General features: G+C 42.3%; 1 protein-coding gene across 1 annotated transcript in view; it reads left to right on the top strand.

The window, feature by feature from the left end:
- Nucleotides 1-18,164, top strand: part of ADAMTS17 (ADAM metallopeptidase with thrombospondin type 1 motif 17) — a 193,141-nt gene that overhangs the window by 128,040 nt on the left and 46,937 nt on the right. The window contains exon 15 of the mRNA XM_050903173.1: nt 4,959-5,079. Within this exon, the coding sequence (XP_050759130.1) occupies nt 4,959-5,079 (121 nt within the window). The remainder of the gene's footprint in view (nt 1-4,958; nt 5,080-18,164) is intronic.

Below are 18,164 nucleotides of genomic sequence, written 5' to 3'. Positions count from 1 at the left end.
TCCAGCAGAGCTGCTCTGATTCAGATAAAATCTGAAGGCTCAGGAAATGACAGGAGGATATTTGCTGAACTAACTTCTACATGGACTCCAATCCATCACACAAAATTTGTTGTGGAACAGAAATAGAAGTAACTTACAGATGAACTGCTTGATTAGGGATCTAGGCTCACCCTCCTGTACAAATCTTGACAGACACCCATAATCCTTCACAAGGGCAGTTGTGTTTAAAAGAAAGAAATAAGAATTCTCTTACCCTCAGATCTGAATATCAGTTGCTCACATATGTACATTCCTGTTTCATGTGGTCCATCCCTGGAGATATCAATGGACTCTGGATATTATGGACAAAAAATTGGCAGTGTAGATGAATCTGTCATAACCAGCATGCTCTGTACATGATTAATTTGTAAAATGGCACATGTTGCATCAATATTTATATTTGATCCATTGAGACAGCTAGTTAGTTCAGCATATGGGAAGCATTACAGTTTTGTGAGCCTACAATGTCATTTCTTACACAGGGTGGGTGTATATAACAAAAATAATTGTGTTTATGTAGCAAAACATACTCACGCAGGCTGTATCAATTGAGCTCTTGCACAGCCATTGAAAATACAAATAAAAATATCATTAAAAAATATCCAGGCAATACAGAAAATAGTTCACACAGAAGAAGCCAAATGATGTGTATTCAGAAGAGTTTTCCTATGCTGGAGCCAGCAATGACTGAAGCTGGAAATACCACCCAACAAGCAGTATTTTCAGATGTTTAATTATAAAAATGAGAAGAAGGGGGAGGGAGAGAAGGAAGGGTGGACTGAGATACCAGCTCAGAGAGAATGAACTTCAGGCCTTTGGCTCAGCAAACGTGCAGTTACCTGCCAATTTAAAGGTCGATGGATAGTTCCAAAACATGGTGTCAGAGTAGGAGGCTGCCTGGGTTGAAGATCATTAAGAAACCTGTGGATATAGTTGTGGCTGTCCATGCTGAGGACTTGAAGCCCCAAAAGACTATCTTTAAGTTTCTTGCCGGCACTCCCATGTTTTAATATGGGCAAGGGACTGGCTTTGGTTAAAATCTGCTTCCTCTTTGTCCAATTGATGCTGTTAATAGCAGTAGTGCAGCACTGCAGGCTTTCAAAAGCTAGTGCAGGCAGGAGGTGGAACTCCTGGGTGGTGTCAACGTCAGTTCCTTTGCCAAAGTTATGGATATCATCGTCCAAGTCCATGTCGGATGGTACAGGGAAGCTCTAAAAGTCCAAGAACAGGGCTGACAGTGGCGAATGCTCCCACAGACTGCTAAACAGGTGGTGGTTACACCAAGCTGGCTTTTTACTTTTTATTCTTCCTTCTGAACACAGACGAGCTCCACGTGCCCTGCTCACTCCTTAATGGATCATCTTGATAAGAATACAGAACTGTTTCCCTTCTCACCAGTCCATTCAAGACTGATGGAACTGAAAGTATCCAGCTATTGCTGGATGGACTGGTCCACGGACTCAGTCTGCTTACCTGCAGGATAACTCTTGGGTCAGAAAACACACAGGATGTTATTTACAAGGTCCTTCTTTCTTCAGAATGTAAAGCTTTCCCTTTCTGCTTCTTAATTAAAAAAAAAATCACCTTACCTTGGTTGGTATGTTGGACTGTACAGGAAACAGCGCAGAACAAGTTAGAGATGGTAAAGATCAGATAACTCCCTTGAACTATTTGGGTTTTAAGGGATTGTTTCTGCACTGTGAAAACTTGACTTTTGAGCAGTGAAACTTGGGATTTTCCCTTTGCATACACTTAATTAAGCCCTCACTTTTTTTGAAAGCTTTCTGCAGGTTGAAGACAGCTCTATCTATTTTAACGATTGACAGTATAATACATGTAGCATACAGCATAATGTCATTGAGAAGCTGATGATGTACAGACTCGATAGATCTTCCCCCTGGTCTGGTGGGGCTCAGGCGTAAGCCTCTGGCCCCCAGTGCTGGAATCTCAGGGGCTTTCTCACCTTGGAGAAAGCTGGATATATCTCTCAATTAGCAGTCCAAGGACTGCTGGCAGATACTTTCCTCCCAGGAAGGGTGATGTTCACTGTGTTTTGCTTCCTCGCCCTTCCAGCCCTGTCTCTTCCCCTTTGCGCTTGTTTTAAGAGTGGCAGTATTTTCAATGATGTGGGGAGTTTTCAAAGGATCTGAGTGACCGAGGTGGTCACTGTAATGTGTTTCTAAATGACTTTGCAGCTTTTGGAATCCATTGTCAAATCTTAACAAAAGCTGTTTCATTATGTACTGTTATTAAATACACTTTTACTTTGGAAATGATTGGAAGGCTTGAGGAGGGGGAAATGGGCTCTAATGTTTATGTAGACAAGAGTAAAGTGCTTCCAAGGTATTTTTCCCCCATAAAGTAGCAAGAAAGCACCAATTTTCATCTTGAAGCCAAGAAAGAAAACTCTTTTATTCTCTTAAAGATTTTCCTTTGTAAGAAGCATTTCCCAGCCCAAATCTGATGGGGGCTTTAATCCTCAAGCCCTGGATTGAAGGGAAAGTCTGCCCTGTGGATGGGAGGGATGGTGCCATTGAAGGGAAGGCTGCAAGGGCCATTCCCAGCTCCTCCACTCACAGGGAATTAGGGTGAAGATGAAGGGTAAAAAACAGCAAAGGTTTGGGGAGGTATATTTGTGGATTCAGTGGGTGCTCTTTCCATGCCTTCAGAGAGGGTCTCTCAAGTTGAAGTGTGTCAGTGACCTAGTAAATGTGGGAGGAAATGGCTTGTCTTGAACCTCGGTGTCAGAAGAGGAGGGACTTATTCTTTCAGAGGCTTTGCTGGCTTGCACTGGTTTACATTATCTGGGAAACTACAGCGTAAATGCAAAGCATGTGATTGCTAACTCCCCATTCTTTGCCTGCCTCCGTTATAGTCCTACAGACTCCTCATGTAGCACTGGGAATAAGTGTGGTTCAACACTCATTATATTCCCTTTATTCATTTGTGTGCTCACATAGTGCTAATAACAATGCAGTACAATAAAAGATAGCACTAGAGTCTTAAATTAAATGCAGCCTTTCCAGTATCTCAGCAGGGTGGCAGGCAGGCATATATTTCCAGCTGCCTTTCAGCAACCTCATTAATAAATCATATTTATTTTCCTGGAAGGAGAACTGCTGGGACATCCTTCTGTTTTGGGGGCAGAATCACATTCAATATCCCAAAATTATTTGTTGGACATGGGTATGAAGTTTAGACTTGAGAACTGCAACTGCCAGAAACTCCATGGTCTTCTTCCTACCTTCCTTTAACTCCCATTTGTACGGGTTTTTTCCTGTAGTTCTTGCCCACCAACTCACATGCTGTTCTAGTTAATCAGCAGCATTTCCCTTGTATGTGTTTAGGATGATCATCCTTTCTCAGCATGTGTCGGTCTCTAATGATTTACCCAGACAAACACTGCATCAGAACACGTCTGAACGCTGGCAATCTTTGATCCCTGTAATACATCTGGACTTAGGCAGTGGCCAGTGTCTTCTGAAACAAGGGGAACATTTGAGTTCAGGTCCAAATTACATAGCTTACATGCAGACAGTCTCAGATAAACAGCCCAAGTTCTCCTAATATTTCCCTGCTTACACTATTTTTCAAAATGTTTGTTGTTTTGATGGTTCCCTAAGATATCTCTCCAACTTTCCTCTGGCTTTATTATAAGAAGGCAAGGAAGGGAGAGACCCAACAGCCTTATTCAAATAAGTATTATTAGTGACAGTCCTGCTAACTCATTTGCCAAGAAACTGTTTATCTACAGAGAATAAATCTTTAGCTTATTTTTAATAGTAGAATCTCTGCTAATAACTTGCATAATGACAACTCTTATTTCAGTAGAAATTTATGTTTTAAGAGTGAATTGCTGATTATTTGAGGGTCTTACATGAACAGAAAACAATTTACACAGACTAATGACAATAAGTCTTATCAACCTCAAGATCTACAAACGTGCAATGTTCATCATCATAACCTGTAAATGGTTCATGAATAAGGAAGATTACCATGACAATCTCTATAGCTACAGGGAGAATACTGTGACTGTTCTAGTAATACCTGTCCGTGGAAGCAAAGCTGCAGGTTTTTATTGGAAAAAGTTTAGGTAGATATAGAAAATTATGAAAATACCATTTAAAATGAAGCTTTAGGTGAAGTTGTTAGGTTTGGGGTTTTTTTTTACAATTGAATGTCTAAGCTTAATACAGTGCAAGCATATTGAAAATTTCATAGTTGTATAAGCAATCTTATGGTACGGATTGGCCAAATATGAACCTGACCTGCTTCCATTGGACAACTTTGCATTGCAGGTATCTTGAGCCATCTGATTAATAAGGTCTTTTTTCAGGTATTGCAAAAGTGTAATCAGAACTGAATGTCACACTCCCTGTTAAGATCACGATCCGAAGCAGAGTTCATTCAGTGAGCAGCACACTGGAACAGCACTCTGAATTTTTGTGTGGTGAAGGGCTGTGACGAGGATTCTGGTTACTTGGGTTAATTTTCATTTAAGGAAATCACATTTTTCTCTTCTCTAAACTAAGTATCACAGTAGTGGTCCATTTCTCTGGGATGTCTTTGAGCTCCTCAGATGGAAATTGCTATACAAACATGAAACGTTTTAATCTGTTGTATTTGAAGGAAGTTAGAGTGGATTAGTATGAAATCTCTGATGATATCTGGAATAACTAGTGTTTGTGAAACTCTCTTCAGTTAAATCTTCTGAATCAAAGTTCATGCTCTTAGTGTTAGAGAAGGGGTTTGCTGAATAACCAATTCAACACCATTCCAAATGAGTGTTCCCCTGATTCACAGTGTTCTCTTCCCGTTCAGGTTTTCAGTCAGATGTCTATCTTAGTCTTGACCTCAATGTTTAGAGATACTTTAACCTTGCAAACAAAATAATGGGGACCTCTGGTTGTTGTCATTAGAAAATTGGCTGCGATGGAATCATTGGCTCAGCTGCCAAAGAGGATCGCTGTGGAATCTGCAGTGGTGATGGCAAAACCTGTAAAGTGGTGAAAGGCGACTTCAACCACACCAAGGGGATGGGTGAGTAACCCTCAGCAGCATTTTAGTGGAGTGGAGGTTCTCTTAACTGCTTGAGGAGAGTTAAAGAGTGGTAGTAATAGCTCTTCTTCTTGGATAGCATTGGACTCATCTGCTCTAGTAAACACATAAGAAACATAAAACAAAACCCAACTCAATTCAAATGTGATATTCTGTCTGCTTCTTATTCAGTTGCCCAGATACCAGCCATTGCCTCTGTCTGAAATTCAGAATGAAGTTGTGTTTCTCATTTTGAATGCTACCGGTGCTGGTGATTTTAAATAAGAGACAAAATCACAGTATCTTTTCCAGCGGGAGGGAAGTCTGATTTCAGCACCATCTTCGAGCTCTTTGAGAGCTCGGAACGATGCACGTTGCATGTTGCAGATGATTCATGTTATAATCAGGATATCTCAGCTAAATGAAAGAGCACTCCCCTTTGAATATTTTTACTGATTCCCTGCCAGCAATAGTATCCAGTATAGGATACAAGAGCTTCCAATCAGGGTTAAGACTTTCCCCTCTCTTGTTGAACATTAATGTATATACAGCTTGGTGTTTGAATTAGTCTTTGTTCCAGAGTTTCTGTATTGCGCTTCTGAGAAACCTGTTATCACACATCCTAATCAGGCAAAGGGAGGGAAAGCCAGATTTAGGACTTGCAAGGTGCTCCAAGAGGAAGGAATTGTCCAGAAAAAAATATTTCACATTCAGTGAATACAGAATTGCCATTTCTATATGGAGAAATACATTCAACATGTGCTACTCCAGGACTGAGTTCAGTAAAGCACATAAAGATTCCCTTGAAGCACACACTTCAATTCTGTTTAGTTACTAAAGCAGCACCAGTGCTTAGCAGCTTCCTTTACTCAAAGTCTCAGCACTGAAGTCTGAGGCTTTGATTTTGTTCACTGACCTCTTCCTCTGCACCCTCCTCCTCCTTATCTGTGGAGCCAGCTGTGATCTGTCACCTCCTCTGAGATGCAGGTAGGATTTCCCACCTGCACCACATCTTTCTGGAGCACATTTGTGCTGTTGCATTGCTAGACCAACCTGTTGAATTATTTCCTGCATTATTGCCTTTGACTCTTTTGTCCCAGTTATTTTCCACCTACTTATGTCAAGGCATTTGCATTTGATGCAAATGGTGGGAAAAGTTTCTCATTTCCATCAAAAAAAACTATTCTCCGTTTCTGTAGTGGATTTTATAGTTGTTCATGAACTTCTTAATTGCTCCTGAAGAGTAACTATCTTTTATCTTTTCCAATGAGACTACAAAACATCTTGTGCAGATAAATAAGAAATTTCTGGGTCACTGCCAGGAGGTTGCACCCGTTTCCAACTAGACAGACTGCTTGAGGGTGGTAACTTTACAAGGCTGTAGGAACAGAACAGTTTCAGCCTTAACTGGTTGTCTGGCTGCCAGGGCACTACAGGAGGCTTTCACCCCCAGCACCCTGTAACGTAACAAGAAGAGATGGCTGACTGAATCATGGTCGGTGTTCAAGCATTTATTGATCCTTATTATTTGCTGATCATCTCAGAAGTGCAAACCTGTCAAAACGTTGCTTTTTCAATGCAATGTTTCCACTTTTACCTGTCTCATATAATCTATAAGATAATTGTTTTTACAATTATAATATCATAAACATTTATTAGATGTTTTAATTTATTAACTTTAAAGGGAATTAAATTCTATGTGGGAATAGTTTTAAAAAGTGACATCCACGATATGCTGAACAATCTTCTTCTAGGTTGAAAATCATCTTTGCTTTTTATTTTTTTAAATTATGCTCTTTTAATGAGCATCCTAGCCTACTAAAATGGAAAGAATATTCACAGTCTTTTATTGTTCACTGTTCATGTTTTCCTGCTTTTGGATTTCTTTTATGTTAGACACTGAAAACAGACTTGTTGGTTTCACTTATGATTCCCAGCCCCGATTCTGCAAACATTTTATGCATTGTGAGTTACTCCCATCAATTTCTATTCATATACTGCTGTTTTGCAGCAGGTCCTCAGGTTAACTTACTGAATCTCATACAGTAGGCAAAGCTCCAGGGTTGGGTCTGAGGTATCACAAGTGAATATGAGGTTACTCAAGAAAAAAATTGGCCTTTTTTCTTTAAATTGACATTTAAGCAAATATGTACAAAGATCTGACAAAAGTTGGGGCAAAGGAGAACACACAATACGACTACGGTAACAGATTCAGGGTTTGGATGTGTAAATGATTGCACAGGTCAGTGGCAAATCCCCACGAACTTGCTGCGATCCAAGTCAAGGCCAACATACTGAGTCAAGTATGCTGATTTGTGTTTTCAGAAGAGAATAGACTTCAAACATCAGGACATTGATTGTTTTGGAGTGGTATCTGTTTTGGGAATTGCAGCTGCAACCTTTGGGCCAGATGCTCAGCTGCTCTGCACGTGGGACTCTGTTGACTGCAGGATTGGTCCCTATATGTCCTGTGATTGCAAATTGTGTTGTCAAGCCCTATTAACTGAATCCATGCCAACTCCTTTCTGTTTCTTAGTAACCAATAGTCATTGTAAGAAGGTTTCCACATGTGTGATGGCAAAGGCAAAGGCTGTTCCGAAGTGTTTCTCGTGTAAGATACTTGAATGCTGTTTGCAGTGTCAGTGGGTGCTCATGACATCCTTTGGTGTTGGTTCTTTGTCTTCTTTTGGTTGGATTAGATGGGGAGATTGGTATCAAAAGCCATGGATAAACTTCAAGTCCTTTTACTATTTAGCTTGGTTTGTCAAAGATATCAAGTACAGATCCTTTCCTTTTAGAAAACCTATCTGCATGAAAGAAAACCAAATTTTCATTAACCAAGTAAAAAGAACTGGGCCTATTTCTTTTTTTTCCAACCTTAATGTCACAGATGAGGTTCTGCCACCCTGGTGGGGGTCATGATGGTGGAAGATTCAAAGTGCCTCATAGGAGGTCCAGCAGTTCAGATCTTGCCACCTGTGATCCAGGGTGATCCAGCTGGAAATGGATTCCATTTCTCTTTTGGGGAGGAGGTCAAAAGCCTTTATTTGTGATGCTAAACATCACATACACTTGAGTGCAGCTGGCTGTCTTCAGTAGGCCAACTGAATGCACTGTTTAGACTGAGGTTTACTTTTGAGTGGCAGCATGCCCTGTACCTATTTCTACAAAATAATTTTTCAAAAACAAACACAGACTTGTTCTGAAGTCCATCTTTGTCTCCCTGCCACTGTACAGGGGACCTAGAAATAAAGGACAGCTCTTTGGCTCATATCTGTTGGGCAGCTGATTTATCACTGACGACTTTGCCCAGACTCCAAGGCTGTGTGCCTGTAATGCTCAGAGACCTGCATTGAGAATGAGACCTGCCTCTGTCTCTCTTGATTTTTCTCAGCCATATCAAGATTTTCATTGGTGCCCTTTGCTTGTGATCCAAAAGAAAGACCACAGATAGTTGGATTTTTTTAATGGCAGAACATAATAAGGTGAGATATGCCAGTTGTTGTAACTATCATTTTGGGAAATGAAGAGTGTATCTTTGCTAGCAAGTTTTCTTCTTAAGATGGTGAAAAAGCAGGCTTTTTATTGTCTACGCTACTTGTCCAGCACATATTTAAAAGAAAGAAAGGGTATTTGAACAGTAGCACTGTAGCACTGGCTAGGAGCATCTTTAGCCAACACAAGAAACTCTTTTTTTTGTCAATAGGGTGTACATCTAAATGATGAGAAAATAGAGCCCTAGGGCTAACTCTGGGATGTCTTATAAGGGTTTAAGCAGAACATGCAAGTTAGAAATCCAACTTCACAGCAATGGTAGGAGGCTTTGAAATCTATCCATGGCTCTCCAGTGAAATTATTTTCTTCCAAATGAGCTATCCCATGGCTGGAAGTGGACAGGTGCCGATGGAGGAATTACTCTCAAGCTAATAGCAAGTGAGAATCATCACACATAGTTACCACTGGAGGACATATTTCCACTCCACTGCAACAACTAGCACTCAGCAAAAGGTGCAAGATGGGAAGGGTCGTGGAAACTGAGATGCCCAGCTGGTACTTATCCCTAAAATATGACGGAAGCTGTGCTGGCCATGACCAGCAGATAGGCAGGGCAGTCTGATTTCCTTGGCTTCTACCCTGAGATCTTTGTTCAAAGCACTTTTGGGAAGTTTGATGATGGGATGAGCACTGTTGACTTTCTCACACCTAATTTTCATGTGTGTACAGGGATAAGATATGAAGGTACAGTGGCCAGAGATCAGTACTTTCAGCCATGGGATAATTTTTCCTTTACCTTGGAGTCCATCTTTCATTGCAATGTGAACCAGGAGAACAGTTTTGTAGTAGATCAGTGACATTCTGAAGTTCACACTAAACTTTCTGTTCTTTCTGGGAATAATAACAGTGACTAACAATGGATTTTCCTGTGTGAGCTGCTTTCCTCTCGCAAATCTCTCCAGCGTTTAAATGAAGATACAGTAGCCACTGTTCACATATTAATCTCCTTGATGACAAAGCCACCTCTTTGTTCTGGTGTCTCTCCTAATATGAGTTACACCATATAATTTGTATCTAGGATTTGCTTCAATCACAGTCTTACATTCCTGAGACACTGATGTAATGCAGATTATCCAGAAAGATTGGTGCGTGCCAAAGTAACTGTTCCCAAGGTGGAGTATACGACATACTGCACTATAAATTATCAAATAATGAAGTTCTCCTGTTGTACTTTCAAAGCTTCATCTTAACAGGCTGATTTATGGGTGAAATTACTAGAAATACTGCCTGATAGTTGCCAAATCTCATCAGTCTTTAACCAGTTCCTCATTTAAAGCAGAACTTTAAGCCCAACCTTGCAAACCCTGCCTGGCAGACAATTATCCTAAGACCTAACAGATCTTTGAGAGTCCTTGACTCAGGGCCAACTCTGAGGCTTTTTTTGGTCTTACTAGATGACACTTGATAATCTTTCTGGCAATCTGCAGTTACAGTTTGCTTAATAAAATGTGCCCGGAAAACAATGGAGGTGTTTTCTGGTGCAGTTATCTCAAAGATCAGGAATACTCTGTGACCAGAAGCATCACATTAGCTCTAAGGACCAGACTGGAGTGGTGGTAGCAATCTGAGTTTGTACCTGTGGCAAATTTGCATGGATGTTATATAGTATGTTTGCAGTGGGATTTGACCACTAACTCACACAATATTGCTGGAAATAATGAATGAGGGTGTCAAGATGCTGCCGGTGGGACATGCCCAAGAATTCTGCTTCATCTCTGAAAGGACAAGTCAGATCCATACAACTGCAAAGTGGTTCACAGTTCACTAACAGAAGAGTAAAGGTCAGCAGTCGGGTTTGTGCCACGTGGTCTTAGTGAGTTAGCACAGTATGTTTCTTCTTACTCAGGAGCTGTGAATGCAACCCCCCAAAGCCATCAATCAGGATTAGAAATTACATGAGGAGAAAAATCTGGTATATGACCAAACTAAACAGTCTCCAGAACTAATATGCTATTAATAGCTTACACTCTACTATTTACTATTGTAAAAAGTAACATAAAAGTCAACTTTTCCACGTGGTGTTTCTCTCATGGCACAGTGATGAAATGAGAGCGTATTTATGGCACTAGCTGAACCTGAAGCACAGCTCCACAGCTCGCTCACCTCTAAAGCAGTGTGACACACTCCTGGCTGCTGCTAGGTCAGGGGACGGATCCAAAGTTCACTGACGTTAGTGACTGGCTTTCCACTAAATTCAGTGTAACTTTGTATCCAACTCCTGCATGATTTAGCTCTGGGCATTTGTATCTGGCATGTGATTTAAAAAATAAATAAGTAAATAGTCTCCCAGTAGGCACATTAAATTACCTGAAACTTGGGCATGTTCCAAACTGGCTTCCTAACAGGGGTGTTCAGGTGTGTCATAGGGCCTATTTCCCCATGACGGACTGTCATTAATCACACCTTTGCTGTGTGCTCATGTCTGGTGGTAATTATCGGTTGGGTTTATATGCAGATGCATGGGGTGCAGTGAGGATGTCTGATTTCTGAAACACTCTGTTTTGACTGTAATTTGGTATCTCAGCTGATGAAAAACCAACTCCTGGCAATGTCTAGAATAAAATCCAACATCTGCTTGCTTTGATTTCATAACAGATTTCAGTATTGCCTTAAAAAAATTGACCCTGGAAGTAATGATTTTTCCCAGTGAAACCCACTCTGTAATAGCAGATGGGAGAGCCACTGCTCTGGCTTCTCTACACAGACATGGTTTGCAGCTCTGCTGTCCCTCTTTCTGTTTTTCCTGCAAGGGATGACTGACTGTTTCTGAGATATCCTGCGTAAGGGAGAAGTAAGTGAGGAACAAGTGCAAAAAGAACTGAGCTGAAGGGTCAAATGGAAAGTGTTATTCAGATACAATCATCCGGGAAGGAGGGCCCAGATCAGCTATCAGCACCCAATGCACCTCATGAAACCCAAGAGCTCAAGCCTTATTCATAGCACAACAAAGGGGCTGGGCGCTCTGCTGGTTCAGACAGGTAGAAATGAATCCACAGTCTGCGACCCAAAATCCTTGTCTGTCTCACTCCATGTCATAGTGGTAAGAGAATCACTTAGTCCTGAGATGCATGAGGCTGTCAGCATCCTCCTTTGAGACCTCCCATATCAGCATAGCAGAAGCACGGCCATTCAGCTGCACTTGTCCCTAAAATAGCTCCCCAAACATTGCTGAATGCTAGAGGAGTCACTGTTCCTTATGCCAGCACTTCTCCAACCCATTGCTCTAGACTGCCCACAATTTCCATAAAGGCAGGGCTGACACAGAACAGTTTCACACAGCCCTTTGAAGCAAAAAAGGGGATGAGGGAACATACAGGATAAGCTACTTAACATCTAAAAGAAAGGGGAGAGCAATAACCCAAAAGAGGTGCCAAGTTATACACTGCAAAGTAAACTAGTGGCTAGTTAGAAGGAATCAAGTCATGGTTTTGATGAGATTACTGTCATTTACGGGGGCCTGATTCAGAGCCCAATGAAGCCAGTGGAAAAACTCTGCCTGGCTCCCAGACCTTTGAAATGGGCCCTAATGTTCCTCAGCTTTTATAGGCACCACTTCCACCCCATGGAACAAGTCCGTAACTCCACATGGCTGTGTGGTGGGGGAAAATAAGCTACATTTCCTTGTAGCTCCTAATTATTCTTACTGATACTCTGTTAGTCAAAAGTGGTATAATTGTGTCGTATTGCTGGTTGTTGAAGGAAGCATGAAAAGGCTGAGAGTTTCAGAAAGATAAAAACCAAGAGAATTCTATAAAAATATGATGGGGAGCTGTAAAAACTTCCCTACCATGTCAGATGCTGAGATGGTCTAATTTGGCATGTGCGTCTGCTGGCAGTGCTTAGAGGTGACTGGTAGTCAGTCCTTGAGAAACTTTAACCTCCATTGTTGCATTAAATCTGAGCTGTGGAATTCTATTTAGCAGCCCGATGCAAGAAGACCGTTACTGTTATATCCTCCAGAATTTTTGTATAAAGCTGAAGTGTAAGTGAAAACAAATTTTTTCCCCCAGTTGTCCCACTAATTCCTGCTGTTTAGTTTTAGCATTATCAAAATGTTTTGTGGAGTGAGTCCTTTCTGATACTGATCACAGCCTCAAGCAGGGTTTTTTCCAGAGGGGAAAGCAGGAGCATCTATTCGAAACTTCATTTCAAATCACAGATGTCTGTTCTGTGATGTGTGGTGTTGCTCCTGACAGTGACACTTTGCATCAGCTCAGGAACAGTCCTCATGCATCCCTGTCAGTACCGCAGGAGGCCCAGGGTGATTCGAAGGGAGCAAATCTAATTAGGCCCAAGCACAAGCCTTAAGTCACAATTAAGCAGCACACGTGCATCTCAAGCTGAAATGTTAGTCATAACCATGCACGTCCCAGCAGTGAAACTTGGCTGCCAATGCAGGGATCTCATTTGAAGCGTTTCCCACCCATTCCCCAACCTGGGCAGGAGTTGATTTTTTCATGGTGAGATACTGAATGATTGATGCCTCTGGCTGTCTGTGGCATGCTCTCATCCATCTGCTCTTTCGTTGCCATAGGTTACATCGAAGCAGCTGTGATCCCTGCAGGTGCCCGGAGGATCAGAGTGGTTGAGGATAAACCTGCTCACAGTTTTCTGGGTAAAACGACAAAAGAAAAAAATGTTTTGATTCAAAATTCAGCTCTGTTTTCTGTTAAAATGACCCTTCTCTAAATGACCTGCAAGATGATAGGTTTGTTGTTGCCAGGAAGCGGCTGTTGATTTCATTCTTGTTGCAATCTCTCTCTGCTTTCATGGCTTGGTTTCATGATGTTTGCTTGAAGTATGTGACACTTACAGGCCTTGTGCAACCTGAAAGCACCAGAGAATACTTTTATATAGACAGAAGAGTTCCTGAATAGAACTTGGCACTAAGTTGAACATAGCTGCTGGGATCACACAACACTTTGGAAGGGAGTGGGAAAGAGAACAGTGCATTTAGAGAAAGGAATGACAGAGATACAGATAGGAAGGCGCCCAGCTCAGACTGAAGCAGAGGCAGGACAGGGCAGCTGATATCCCTCAATAACCTGACCATGAGGTTGCCTGTGCCATTTCCTGCAGCAGCAGGTTTTCACTTGATGCTGTACCTAAGACCTGATCCTGCACTCTGAGATGGGCTAGCTGCAGCCTCTAGTCCACTTGCCTCTATTTTCTCAGGCCAAACAATTTGTTTAATCCTCTTCTCATTTCTGCTTCTGCATTCCTTTTGAGGGGAACAGGCTTCCTCTCCTCTTTTGCATGTTGGAAACAAAGTTTTAGACATGGGTGATGGGTCAGAGTTGTATGTGAGGTTATTGTAGGGCAGAGTCTGTCAACAAATTTGTTGTCCAGTTACTAATCGCTTAGATTAAAGATAGGAAGGGCATTTGTAAAATGCAACCAGTCAGCTATAATATACATCTGTCAGTCTGGTCTTCTGCCTCTTCTCTCCAATGTTAGGGGTGTTACTTTTCTAGTCATTACTGTGCAATAGATGAAGGGCTTTGTCTCCCATCTACTTCTAGGGAGACCAAGCCACAGAAATGCTAATGCCCCATTGCCCTGAATTCACACAGGAAGCCTGTGGCAGAGCAGGGAGTTGAAGGAAAATTGTCCAAGGCCCAGAAGAACACCTAGCACATTGAAACATCCTTTGCATGCTCAGAGCTGCATGGCCATGCATAAATGGGGGAATTCTTCTGTCTCTCTTAAGGTCTTTATGCTGTGTGGGAAAACAAAAGGATAAGAGAAAATCCCAAACTTCCTCCTTTGTTCAGTGAACTTTTGCAGCTTATAGGTCCCTGCATTGTCAAACCTAAGCTCTTCTTGCTGTTGATGAGCTCATTAACACATGATTTTTGTCCTTCCATATCAAACAGTGTTTCAACCCTTCCACATGCTGGTATTTTCATTGCAGTGGTTGTAACAGATGCATGTTCCAGCTGTCCCTTAGCCTGGGAAGTATTAGGTACTGTTTTCACTTGTGCATGTTCTGGTTCTCTCAAAGTGAGCTTCTCAGAGCAGAGACACGCCGAGGTTTTAGGATAGAAAAGCACTCTGAAAGATGGAATTGCTTCCAGAGATATATCAAGCCTGTGGTAGGAACTCTGAGAGGATTATGAAGCTTGTTGCTCTCTGTTTTGCAGAAGGGGAAACTGAGGTGTTGCAACTTGCTCATGGCTATACAGAGAGTCAGTAGCAAAGCTCAGACTAGGACCCTTGGTTTCTGATTTCCATGTCTTTTGCTTATAATCCTCCATCTCTGCAGCTGAAAGGAGACATTAATATCCAGTAGTGGGATACAGGATGCTGCTGAAAACATTTACATAGTGATTGTGTCTTAGGATTTCAGGTCTAGTGCCATTGGTTTTCTGTCTTGAGATACTACCAAAGTTGGCAATATCAATGGGAAAGATGCTTTTGTTGTCTGTATTTCGTTCCAGATTCAGGGGGAAAAAAGAGGGCAAATCATGTCATTCAGCTGCCCTTAGGTCAAAAGCATTGGCATTTGTGCCACTACTTGGTAGGAAGCATGTATCACTACTGCTAGTATTTCCACTAATGCTGCAGCCAGCTTGCTGGGAGAGGGTTACGCCTACACGTAAGATGTTTGACATAGCTAAGCACTGGTGGAACAATGACAGCCAGTGTTTCCTTGGGTTTTGCAAATACTCTGCCTTCTGGAAGCCAGCCTTTTTGTTTGTCTTGGTGGGATTTGCACAGGGTATTTGTCCGGGGCTTGGGCTTTGGCAGATAGCTGCAGCACTGAGAGTCTTACATGGAGCTAGCGACTGCCCTTCGTTGTGACCACATAACCTTGACTAAAGCAGATATTTCCCCACTGGGGGAAATTAGGATTAGGATTGTGTATACTTGAGAGCAGGACTTGGCCCCGTGTGCATCACATAAAAATAGATAAAAATCTGGCTATTTTAAAGCTTCTGAATGCTTTTAGCTTTTTGGTTCATGATCAGGAGCCAGGAGAACCTCTCTAAGCTTTCCAGGGTTTTCTCTTTCAAGGAACACTGGGCACAAAGAAAAGATACCCAATGTCTTGCTAACCTAAGCTGAAGAATAGCGGCAGAAATGTTCCAATAGGACAAAAAAGATGACCAAGAAAACAGAATCCAATCACTCTGATAGGCCTCATAATGCATTGTAAATCCAGGTCTGAGTATGGAAGGATTTTCTATTTCAATTACACTGACAAAGTTGAGTCCAATCAGGTCCTATTTCCACTCAGAACCGGGTACAGCACTTTGGAAATGAGCCCAGCATAATTTGGAATCATTATTCCATGTGCTGGGAGCAGTGCCTGAAGAATTTCCCTCCACCTACAGGCAACCCACGCTGGCTGCCTTGGCTGGCTGTAACGCTTAAAAACCACCTTGAACAGGAAATGCCTCGGCAGTTTGTGTCCACAGGCTGGGAAGCAAGCTGGAGAGACCCAAGGTGGAAATAAAGATCTGACTAGATGCCAGGTTTAGAAATAGATTGGTCAGTTCCTGTCTTCCAGCCAACAAGAAAAAAAGAAGTTACGGGTTGTTGCTGGGGTTCCTTTTTCTTTTGCTCTTCTACTGTACAACTTTGAGCCAGAAAAAGCTTAGAGATGTAACAGTGGATTCTTGCTACTGCCTAAATGCACTCACAGTGGGGAGAAGAGAAAGAGCTGTGCTTCGCTACCGTATTTGAGGCCTAGGGTCCCAGGAGAACTACAGCCAGCTGTCCAAGGCAGAATAGATGCTGCGGGTGCTAGCTTAAATCAGTGAGGACTGCTTGGCAAAAAGGGCTCACAACTGCTTTCCTGTTCGGGCTTTTCCGCCACAGTCAGACAGGTTTTGTCAGAGAAGACTGCATATATCCTGGTCTCCTCAGCTCCTGCCACTGAGCTCTTAGGGAGGTTGGACAAGTGTTCTTTGTTGCATGCTTTGCTTATTCTCTAAAACAGCAGTAAAGATACTTGCTGTCTTGCAAAGTGCTTCTGCAATGCTTGGATGAAAAGCACAGCATTCAATAAGAGCAAAAGGCCCTATTCACCCCACTGAATTTAGTACTGTCACCTCTGGGGCTAGGCAGAGCCAGGCCTGCAGTAATTCTGCATGACAAAAGCCACTGGAGAAAGAGCAGTACACTGTGTCTAAGAGACATGGAGGTTTTATAGCTGCAGCATTGATCCCTACTGATGGGGCACTTGCGTGCAATGAAGACAAACAGTGGCGAAAACACTTTGGCCCAAATACTCTGCTGAGTCTCCAGTGCAATTCCTGCAATCCTCAAGGAGCAAGCACCTTTAGGAACAGGGCTGTTTCCAAACTCTGCGTCTCCTCGATCACTAAGGGAGCAGTACCTGCAGCAATCAAAATCAAACCTTACCCAGAAAAGAGATCCACAAAGATTAAACATTTTGTTTTTCATCAGCAAGCTATCTTCTTTCGATAATGAGCTGGAACCAAAGCATAGTTTTAGTCATTCAAGCTCTTATACACTGTTTTGAGCATGTGCCGTGATATCTTTACTAGTCAGCCATACTGCACGGAGACAGTTTTATCTCATCCACAGCTTTGATTAGTCATGTTCACGGCTCCTCAAAGCCAGCGTGATGGCTGCTTTGATCTGCCTGGAAGCCACTAGGCTTTGGCATAGGAAAGCAATCCTATTTCAGAATTTTGTCTGAAGTTTGCAGAAGGTACTTTGTAGATCGAGGAACAAAGCAGGAAGAGAAGTAAGCCGCAGACAGAGTTATATTGCTGTAGCATGCAAATACCAGGACATCATCATACCCCTAGTCTATGTGCCAAAGAGAACTTTCCTCAGAGAAAAACATTCCCCCACATATATCCCACTCCTCCTGGGGTAACTATACCTGCGGTTTCCCTTCACCCTGATTTTGGGTGAGACACCAGCCTCTAATGGGACCATGAGAGCTGTCAGGAAGGTTGTATGCAGCAGGACAGAAAGATATTCTGCCTTTCTCCAGTAACTCCCCAGGATGCAGATACTCAGAAAGGCACACCCAGATGCAGAGGACATTGCGACCCCCACCTGCTCCAGACTTCCCCAGAGGTTAGACACTACAAATGATGCTCAGTCAGTAAATTGAATGTGCCCTGAAATACTCCTGGGCACTGAGGAGTTGTTTGGGAGAATTGAGGTTGACCTGGGTCATAAGATATGCTAGGGACCATTTTAACAATGTAGAAGTTCTGAGGTGCCTGGGAACATGTCTGTGCCCTGTACGTGGAATAGTCTAAAAATAGGTTTCCACTGTGAGATGGTGGTGCACTGTGCTGGAATTGCTTCAGGTATCTCCTCTTACCTTCGGCAGACCCTCTGGGATCTGTGGAGCCAGGCACTTGTCCTGTTGAGCCGAATAGAATAGTTTTTCAGGAAACCCCCTAAAGAGAAAACTAACAGGGATTTCCTTCCTCTCAAACCTCATTTGAGGAAGAGGTGAGCTGGCCCCTCATTTCTTGAGGGAACCTTCATTGTAATAGCTATATAAAAGGTGTTAGACATGGCCAACTAGAATAAAAGGA

The sequence above is a fragment of the Gymnogyps californianus genome, chromosome 11 (genome assembly GCF_018139145.2).
Source record: "Gymnogyps californianus isolate 813 chromosome 11, ASM1813914v2, whole genome shotgun sequence".
NCBI classification, from domain to species: domain Eukaryota; kingdom Metazoa; phylum Chordata; class Aves; order Accipitriformes; family Cathartidae; genus Gymnogyps; species Gymnogyps californianus.
This window is presented reverse-complemented; position numbering and strand designations above follow the sequence as displayed.